At 63.6% G+C, this 9506-nt stretch overlaps 1 protein-coding gene across 1 annotated transcript; it reads left to right on the forward strand.

Moving 5' to 3' along the window:
* Window positions 1-256: 256 nt before the first annotated feature.
* Window positions 257-8266, forward strand: IFITM10 (interferon induced transmembrane protein 10). The gene is made up of 3 exons (XM_060177356.1): window positions 257-345; window positions 492-1209; window positions 7997-8266. The coding sequence occupies exons 1-3, from the start codon at window positions 257-259 to the stop codon at window positions 8144-8146; spliced, it is 957 nt and encodes a 318-aa protein (XP_060033339.1). The 3' UTR covers window positions 8147-8266.
* Window positions 8267-9506: the final 1240 nt, after the last annotated feature.

The raw sequence follows: 9506 nt of genomic DNA on the forward strand, positions 1-9506 counted from the left end.
GAGGTGCGGGGTGCTGGGGGCGGGGTGCCGGGGGACAGAGGGCCGGGGGGCATGGTTTGGGGTGTCGAGGGCAGGGTTTGGGGTACTGGGGGCGGGGTACCGGGGGGTGGGCTGCTGGGGGCGGGTTGCCGGGGGGCAGGGTGCGGGGTGCCGGGGGCAGGGTGAGGGGTACTGGGGGCGGGGTGCCGGGGGCAGGGTGCGGGCTACTGGGTGCGGGGTACGGGTGCGGGGTGCCGGGGTGGGGACTGGGGGTAGGATGCGGGTGCCAGGAGCGGGGTGCGGGGTTCTGGGTGCCGGCGGCGGGGTGCCGGCGGCGGGGTGCGAGGGTCGGGGGCAGGGTGCGGGGTACTGGTGGCGGGGTGCCGGGGGCAGGGTGCGGGGTACTGGTGGCGGGGTGCCGGGGGCGGGGTGCCGGGGACAGGGTGCGGGGTGCCGGGGGCGGGGTGCCGGGGGCAGGGTGCGGGGTACTGGTGGCGGGGTGCCGGGGGCAGGGTGCGGGGTACCGGGGGCGGGGTACCGGGGGCGGGGTACCGGGGGCGGGGTGCCGGCGGCGGCGTGCGAGGGGCGGGGGCCGGGCCCGGGGGACGAGCGGCGTGGCCGCGTTGCGGGGCGCTGCGGGCGCTGCGGGCCGGGCGGCGTCACCGGCGTGTCATTGCCGCGTCCCTGCGCCGATGGCCGAGCGCTGAGCGCGCTGTCCCTGCCCGGCCGGCCGCGGAGGCTCTGGCGCCGCCGGGGGTGTCGGGGTCCGGGCTGGCGGCCCCGCACCTGCTCTGGGGCTGCTTCTGCCGAGGCTGCGGCTCCCCCCCCGCCCCGCACGCAGGCCCCGCGCCCGGCCCCGCCGGCACCACGGACGGCGCCCCCGATTCCCGCGCGCCCCTGGACGGGGCCTTCTGGGCGGCCCCCGCGGGGTCCCCCCCGGGCTGCTTCACCTGCGTGGCCAAGCCCCCCGCCCTGCAGCCCGCGCCCCCGCCCGCCGGCCCGCCGCCCATGGCGCCCCCGCTGCTGCCCGCGGAGCCCAAGGGCGGCCCGGACGCGCGGGGCCCGGCCTGCAGGCACCTGGCCGACAAGCCGCTGGGCCGCCCCGCCGCGGTCATCGAGGTGGGCCCCGACTCGGCCGAGGTCAACGACTACTACCTGTGGTCCATCTTCAACTTCGTCTACCTCAACTTCTGCTGCCTGGGCTTCATCGCGCTGGCCTACTCGCTCAAGGTGGGGGGCGGGGGCCGGGGCAAGAGGGGGCTGGGGGTCCCACGGGGGCTGGGGGCGGGAGGCTGGGGTGTGCAGGGGCAGGGGCAGGGGGCCCCGGGGCAAGAGGGGGCTGGGGGTCCCATGTGGGCTGGGGGCGAGAGGCTGGAGTGTGCAGGGGCAGGGGCAGGGGGCCCCGGGGCAAGAGGGGCCTGGGGGTCCCATGGGCGGGAGGCTGGGGTGTGCAGGGGCGGGGCCCAGTGCAAGAGGGGCCTGGGGGTCCCATGGGGACTGGGGGCGGGAGGCTGGGGTGGGCAGGGGGCTGGGTTCCTTGGGGCAAGAGGGGGCCTGGGGGTCCCATGGGGGCTGGGGGTGGGAGGCTGGGGTGTGCAGGGGCAGGGGCAGGGGGCTGGGTCCCCTGGGGCAAGGAAAGGCCTGGGGCAGGGGCAGGGTCCCTGGGGCAAGAGGGGGCCTGGGGGAGGGAGGCTGGGATGTGAGGGGGCTGGGGCAGGGGCTGGGTCCCTTGGGGCAAGAGGGGGCCTGGGGGTCCCATGTGGGCTGGGGGCGGGAGGCTGGGGTGTGCAGGGGCAGGGGCAGGGGGCCCCGGGGCAAGAGGGGCCTGGGGGTCCCATGGGGGCTAGGGGCGGGAGGCTGGGGTGTGCAGGGGCAGGGGCAGGGGCGGGGGCCCGGGGCAAGAGGGGCTTGGGGGTCCCATGGGGGCTGGGGGCGGGAGGCTGGGGTGTGCAGGGGCAGGGGCAGGGGGGCTGGGTCCCCTGGGGCAAGTGAAGGCCTGGGGCAGGGGCTGGGTCCCTTGGGGCAAGAGGGGCCTGGGGGTCCCATGGGGGCTGGGAGCTGAGGCTGGGTGTGCAGGGGCAGGGGGCGGGTCCCCTGGGGCAAGATAGTGGCCTGGAGGATCCCCTGGGGGCTGGGGACAGTCTCCTGGGGATAGGAGGCTGGGGTGTGCAGGGCCAGGGGGTGAGGTCCCCTGGGGACAGGAGGGGGCTGAATTGTTCCTTGGGGGCAAGAGGGGGGCCAAGGGAGGGGGTCCCCTGAGGGCTCAGGTCTCCCCTGCGGGCAGGAGGCTTGGGTGTGGGAAATGGGGCAGGGGCTGGGTTCCCTAGGTGCGGGTGGGAGCTGGGGAGCCCCCTGGGGATGCAGGGGGCAGGGTCCCCTTGGGGGCAGAAGGCTGAGGGTGTGGTCCCCAGATGGCTGGGCCAGGTGGCTCAGGGGCAGGGATTCCTGGGTGCAGGTGGTGGCTGGCATTCCCCTGGGGGCAAGAGGGAGGGCCTGGGGGGCCCCTGGTGACAGAACGCAGGTGGGCAGGGCCTGAGGAGTCTCATGGGGGGCATAGGGTGCAGGGACTGGGGGTTCACTGGGGCCAGGGGCCAAGGGGGTGGAGGAGGAGGGTCAGGCCCTCCTGGGGGGTGTGGATGCTGGTGGTGTGGTCCAGTGGTGGGCTCCTCTGGGGGGCAGGGGTCCTGAGGATAGTTCCAGTAGGGATAGGCCTATGGTGGGGGGAGAACAGGTCACTGGGTCCTCAGACAGGTGGGGGGTGGAGAGACAGGTGGGGGTGTGCGGGTCAGTCCTGAGTCTAGGCCTCCCAGAGTCTAGTGTCCAGGGCCCATCTGGCTTGTGAACTTAGTTGGTGAGTGGGGACCCAGAGCTGGGGGTCCTGTCCTGGGTCAGGAAAGTAAACTGGCATGGCACCCCAGCTGCTGGGAGGAGCTGGCCCGGCTCAGGGACTTCAGGCGCCAAAGACATCAGGGACGCTGGCCACCTCGGTCAGTCAAGAGGGGACCCAGTGCCGATCTAACGTCTGCACCCCACCCCGTCCTCCCCATGGATTCTGCATTTCCTCCTGGTGGTCAGGGCTGGAAGGGGACGATATGTCCTCACTCCCCTGACCTGTCACCCTGGTGGACCCGACTCCCAGAAGCCCATTGCCATCACTGTAGGAAGGGTTAGAGCAAAGTGGGAGACACTGCAGACAGCCCCCCCCCCGAGAGAAGACAGACACCCCGCAGGAAGAGAAGACAGACAGCCCCAGTAAGAGAAGACAGACAGAACCCTTTGAGAGAAGACAGACAGCCGCCCAGTAAGAGAAGACAGACACCCCCAGTAAGAGAAGACAGACACCCCAGTAAGAGAGACAGACAGCCCCAGTAAGAGAGACAGACAGCCCCAGTAAGAGAGACAGACACCCCCAGTAAGAGAGACAGACAGCCCCCAGTAAGAGAGACAGCCCCAGTAAGAGAGACAGACAGCCCCAGTAAGAGAGACAGACAGCCCCAGTAAGAGAGACAGACAGCCCCAGTAAGAGAGACAGACAGCCCCAGTAAGAGAGACAGACAGCCCCAGTAAGAGAGACAGACAGCCCCCAGTAAGAGAGACAGACAGCCCCAATAAGAGAGACAGACACCCCCAGTAAGAGAGACAGACAGCCCCAGTAAGAGAGACAGACAGCCCCAATAAGAGAGACAGACACCCCCAGTAAGAGAGACAGACACCCCCAGTAAGAGAGACAGACACCCCCAGTAAGAGAGACAGACAGCCCCAGTAAGAGAGACAGACAGCCCCAGTAAGAGAGACAGACAGCCCCAGTAAGAGAGACAGACAGCCCCAGTAAGAGAAGACAGACAGACAGCCCCCAGTAAGAGAGACAGACACCCCCAGTAAGAGAGACAGACAGCCCCAGTAAGAGAAACAGACAGCCCCAGTAAGAGAGACAGACAGCCCCAGTAAGAGAAGACCGACAGACAGCCCCCAGTAAGAGAGACAGACACCCCCAGTAAGAGAGACAGACACCCCCAGTAAGAGAGACAGACACCCCCAGTAAGAGAGACAGACAGCCCCAGTAAGAGAGACAGACAGCCCCAGTAAGAGAGACAGACAGCCCCAGTAAGAGAGACAGACAGCCCCAGTAAGAGAGACAGACAGCCCCAGTAAGAGAAGACAGACAGACAGCCCCCAGTAAGAGAGACAGACACCCCCAGTAAGAGAGACAGACAGCCCCAATAAGAGAGACAGACACCCCCAGTAAGAGAGACAGACAGCCCCAGTAAGAGAGACAGACAGCCCCAATAAGAGAGACAGACACCCCCAGTAAGAGAGACAGACACCCCCAGTAAGAGAGACAGACACCCCCAGTAAGAGAGACAGACAGCCCCAGTAAGAGAGACAGACAGCCCCAGTAAGAGAGACAGACAGCCCCAGTAAGAGAGACAGACAGCCCCAGTAAGAGAAGACAGACAGACAGCCCCCAGTAAGAGAGACAGACACCCCCAGTAAGAGAGACAGACAGCCCCAATAAGAGAGACAGACACCCCCAGTAAGAGAGACAGACAGCCCCAGTAAGAGAGACAGACAGCCCCAATAAGAGAGACAGACACCCCCAGTAAGAGAGACAGACACCCCCAGTAAGAGAGACAGACACCCCCAGTAAGAGAGACAGACAGCCCCAGTAAGAGAGACAGACAGCCCCAGTAAGAGAGACAGACAGCCCCAGTAAGAGAGACAGACAGCCCCAGTAAGAGAAGACAGACAGACAGCCCCCAGTAAGAGAGACAGACACCCCCAGTAAGAGAGACAGACACCCCCAGTAAGAGAGACAGACAGCCCCAGTAAGAGAGACAGACAGCCCCAGTAAGAGAAGACCGACAGACAGCCCCCAGTAAGAGAAGACAGACAGACAGCCCCAGTAAGAGAAGACAGACAGACAGCCCCCAGTAAGAGAAGACAGACAGACAGCCCCAGTAAGAGAAGACAGACACCCCCAGTAAGAGAGACAGACAGCCCCAGTAAGAGAGACAGACAGCCCCAGTAAGAGAGACAGACAGCCCCAGTAAGAGAGACAGACACCCCCAGTAAGAGAGACAGACAGCCCCAGTAAGAGAGACAGACAGCCCCAGTAAGAGAGACAGACAGCCCCAGTAAGAGAGACAGACACCCCCAGTAAGAGAGACAGACAGCCCCAGTAAGAGAGACAGACAGCCCCTCCACCCCACCCCCCAATGAGAGAAGTGGACATTAGTTATGGGAGGGCTGAGGGCTAAGTGCAGCGGTGGGCCCTGGCAACCCCACCCCCACCCCCACCCCCACCCCCACAGTGTTGGGGCCCAGCAGGGACAGGCTGGGGCGCTGAGCTCCGTCTCCCTGGGGCTCATGGATACCAAGCATCACACTGGGTTCCCAGGCTGGCACGCTGCAGCTGCCTGAGAGGTGGGGGTTTGGGGGGCCGGGGGCTGGGGCATGAGTGTGTGCCTGTGTGGAGGTGGGTGTGTGCATCTGCCCATCTTGTTGTAAAGCAGCTTAGGAAGGGGCCCCTGGCGTCGGGGGCAGGGTGGCACAGGTGGGCTCTCTTGGCCATGTCTGGGCAGAGGGCACCGTGCTAGTGAGCTGTCTGGTGCCTCTTCCTGCCAGGCCCTGCGGGCATGGGCCCCGACGCCATCTCCTTGGCGGCCCGCCTGGCCATCTGTGCCCAGGGTGAGAGCTCCGTCTTTCTGTCCTGGGTCCACTCCTCTGGCTCTTCCTGGGGGCACAGCTGGGCCTGGAGGGGGTCACTGACGGAGCATGCCAGGTGAGCTGCTCCATCTGCCCACCCAGCTGCCCACTCCCGGCAGGCCACAGGCCACCTGCGTGCACCAGCCCGGCCCGTCCAAGGGCGCCCGGACTCAGGGTCAGAGCCCTGCTGGCCACGGTCGGCTCCACCTGCTGGCCATGTCTCCTGTGCTCCGGACCCCTCACCGGCACCTCCCTTCTGCGAGGGCTTCTGCCCCCCCCCCCCGGCCACCCCTCCACTGTCCCTTTACCCCATCACTGCAGGGCCCCAGGCAGGGCTGACCACAGAGGGCTCACGGGATACTGGAGGTGGCAGGTAGACAGGGGACTTGGCAGGGTGGGTTATGTCACCGTGTGTCCAGACCTTCCATCCTGAGTCAGTGGGGATGGAGGCAGACGGGAAAGGGAAGGTGAGAAGATGGATGGATGGATGGATGGATGGATGGATGGATGGATGGATGGATGGATGGATGGACAAATGGATGGACAGATGGATGATGGATGGATGGATGGATGGATGGATGGATGGATGGATGGATGGATGGATAGATGAATGAATAGATGGATGGATAGATGGATGGATGGATAGATGGATGAATAGATGGATGGATAGATGGATGGACAGATGGATGGATAGATGGATGGATAGATGAATGGATAGATGGATGGACAGATGGATGGGTAGATGGATGGGTAGATGCATGGATAGATGGATGGACAGATGGATGGATAGATGGTTGGACAGATGGATGGACAGATGGATGGATAGATGGATGGATAGACAGATGGACAGACGGATGGATAGACGGATGGATGGATGGATGGATGGATGGATGGATGGATGGATAGATGGATGGATAGATGGATGGATAGATGGATGGATAGATGGATGGACAGATGGATGGATAGATGGATGGATAGATGGATGGACAGATGGATGGACAGATGGATGGGTAGATGCATAGATAGATGGATGGACAGATGGATGGACAGATGGATGGACAGATGGATGGACAGACGGATGGGTAGACGGATGGATAGATGGATGGATAGATGGATGGACAGATGGGTGGACAGATGGATGGACAGATGGATGGACAGATGGATGGATGGATGGATAAATGGATGGATGAATGGATGATGAGATAGTGAAGGATGGGTAATAGGTGGTAGGTGGTGGGTGGGACCTTCAAGCCCTCTGGCTGCCCCAACCTCCTCTGCCCCCTCCTCCCGCCACCCCCCAGCAGCTTTGTGTTAGGGTTCCGGCTGTGTTCTCTCCTCCCCTTGAAACTCCTGTCCCCACCATCCTTCAAGGCCTGATGGGAAGGCTGCCTCCCCTGGAATCCTCTCCCTCTGTCCATTCATCGACCCTCAGTGATTACTGAGCCCACGCGGGCAGGGTGGCAGGCCTCGGGGGCAGCTCTTCACAGACAGGGCCTGGGAGCCGTCCTGCCCTGCCCACCACCTCGCCCAGGCTTCGCGCACATCACAGACCCACTAATCCTAGTGGCTGCTTTTCCCCTCTTATTTTTAAGGTGTTATTTTTTTTAACATTTATTTATTTATTTATTCCCTTTTGTTGCCCTTGTTTTATTGTTGTTGTTATTGATGTCATCGTTGTTGGACAGGACAGAGAGAAATGGAGAGAGGAGGGGAAGACAGAGAGGGGGAGAGAAAGATAGACACCTGCAGACCTGCTTCACCGCCTGTGAAGCGACTTCCCCGCAGGTGGGGAACTGGGGGCTCGAACCGGGATCCTTACGCCACCTGCGCTTAACCCGCTGCGCTACCGCCCAACTCCCTTCCCCTCTTGTTTTATCTATTTATTTTTTAATATTTTTATTTATTTATTATTGGACAGAGATAGAGAAATCAAGGAGGAGGGGGAGATAGAGAGGGAGAGAGACAGAGAGACGCCTGCAGCGCTGCTTCGCCACTCAGGAAGCTTCCCCCCTGCAGGTGGGGAGCGGGGGCTTGAACCTGGATCCCTGAGCACTGCAGTGTGTGCACATAACCAGGTGTGCCACCACCCAGTCCTTTTTTCCCTTTAATTTTATTTCATTTGAGAGGCTAGAGAGATTGAGGGAGGGGGCGCATAGAGAGGGAGACACCTGCAGCCTTGCCTCACCACTCATGAAAATGGGGACCAGGGGCTCGAACTCTTGCCCCTGCCGGCCATGTGAGGGGGCCCCCCCTCTGGCTGGAGCCGCCTCAGTCCCAGGGCCCGTGCCCACCGCCGTGCCCCCACCCCCAGGTGCGAGACAAGAAGCTGCTGAATGACCTGGAGGGCGCAGTGGAGGACGCCAAGACTGCGAGGCTCTTCAACATCACCAGCTCTGCGCTGGCGGCCTCCTGCCTCGTGCTGGTCTTCATCTTCCTGCGGTACCCGCTGTCGGACTACTGAGCCCGCCGCCCGCCCGCCGCCCGCCGCAGCACCCAGCACCCAGCACCAAGGGCTCCCCTGCCGCCTCCCATGCTACCCGCTCCTGTCTGTGAACATTCAATAAACGCCAGCAGCTGCAGCCCTCCTGTGCCCCGGGTCCCCGTCAGGGTGCCGGCCGGGCGGGGACTGAGTGGACCCTCGGGAGGGACCCCAAACTCGAGACCCCCCCCACCGCCCAATCCGGGCACCTCCATAAGAAGCAGGGGCGGTGAGAGACCTGGCAGCCCTCGGGGTCCCCCGATTCCCTTGTGCTGTTTCTGCATCTGAAACGGGGAGAAGGGGGCCGGTGGTGGCGCACCTGGCTGAGCACACTACAGGGCACAAGGACCCGGGTTGGATCCCCGGGTGTCCACCTGCAGGGGGAAAGCTTCACAAGCGGTGAAGCAGAGCTGCTCTTTCTGTCTCTCTCCCTCTCTGTCTCCCCTCCCCGCCCCTCCCAATTTCTCTCTGTCCCAGCAAGGATAATGGTAGGATAGAAAGACGAAAACCGTCTACCAGGAGCGGTGGATTCATAGTGCCGGAACCAAGCCCAAGTGACAACGAAGGCGGCAGGGAAAAAAGGAGGGAGGAGGAGGGGAAGGAGGAAGAGAAGAGAAGGGAAAAGGAAAATAAATAAAACGTGAGGAAGAACCCCCTTCTTGGGGTGTCGTGAGGACACCCTGTGGGCTGAGGAGCGGAGTCTGGGGGTCGCTTGATGAGACCCACGCTGCTCCCCCAGGATGACAGGACGGGGCCCCCTGTCCCTGAGCCTGGGAACGGGGGTGCAGGGTGCCGGGGGTCCAGCCATGCTCAGTGTGTGTGTGTGTGTGTGTGTGTGTGTGTGTGTGTGTGTGACAAAGTTGACATCAGTGTCGTCGGGGGCAGCTGGAAGGACAGGCCAGCAGGTGTGGGGCGACATGGCGGCAGGGGCACTGCGTGTCAGGGTGCTGCAGGATTCGGGGGGCTCCCAGCATCCCACCGGGACAGCGAGCCTGGGGCCACAGGGAGCCAGGACGGGGGCAGGGCAGGGGTGCTGGAGGGTCGGCCAGGGGGCTGGGGGAGGCGGGGACCCACACGGGGGGCCGGGGGCTACGTGGGCCTCGAGCTGGGGACCCGCAGGGGGTGTCACGGGTCCAGAGACCTGGGAGCTGTTGAAGGCAGGAAAGGTGGCGGCTCAGCCCGGCAGAGCACAGGCCTGAGGCCTCAAGACCTGTTCTCCTGTCCCAGCACCACCCTGTCCAGAGCTGAGCAGGGCTACGGAGTGCCCTCTCTCTCCCTCTCTCTCCCTCTCTCTCCCTCTCTCTCCCTCTCTCTCCCTCTCTCTCCCTCTCTCTCCCTCTCT

This window comes from Erinaceus europaeus, chromosome 17 (genome assembly GCF_950295315.1).
Source record: "Erinaceus europaeus chromosome 17, mEriEur2.1, whole genome shotgun sequence".
In the NCBI taxonomy this organism is placed as follows: domain Eukaryota; kingdom Metazoa; phylum Chordata; class Mammalia; order Eulipotyphla; family Erinaceidae; genus Erinaceus; species Erinaceus europaeus.

Bases quoted from the DNA above. Each gene is read 5' to 3' on its own strand.
- IFITM10 (XM_060177356.1), top strand. From the start codon at position 257: ATGCGGGTGCCAGGAGCGGGGTGCGGGGTTCTGGGTGCCGGCGGCGGG. The intron at 346-491 runs GTACTGGTGGCG...TGCCGGGGGCAG, and splicing joins GGTCGGGGGCAGGGTGCGGG to GGTGCGGGGTACCGGGGGCG. The intron at 1,210-7,996 runs GTGGGGGGCGGG...CCCCACCCCCAG, and splicing joins CGCTGGCCTACTCGCTCAAG to GTGCGAGACAAGAAGCTGCT.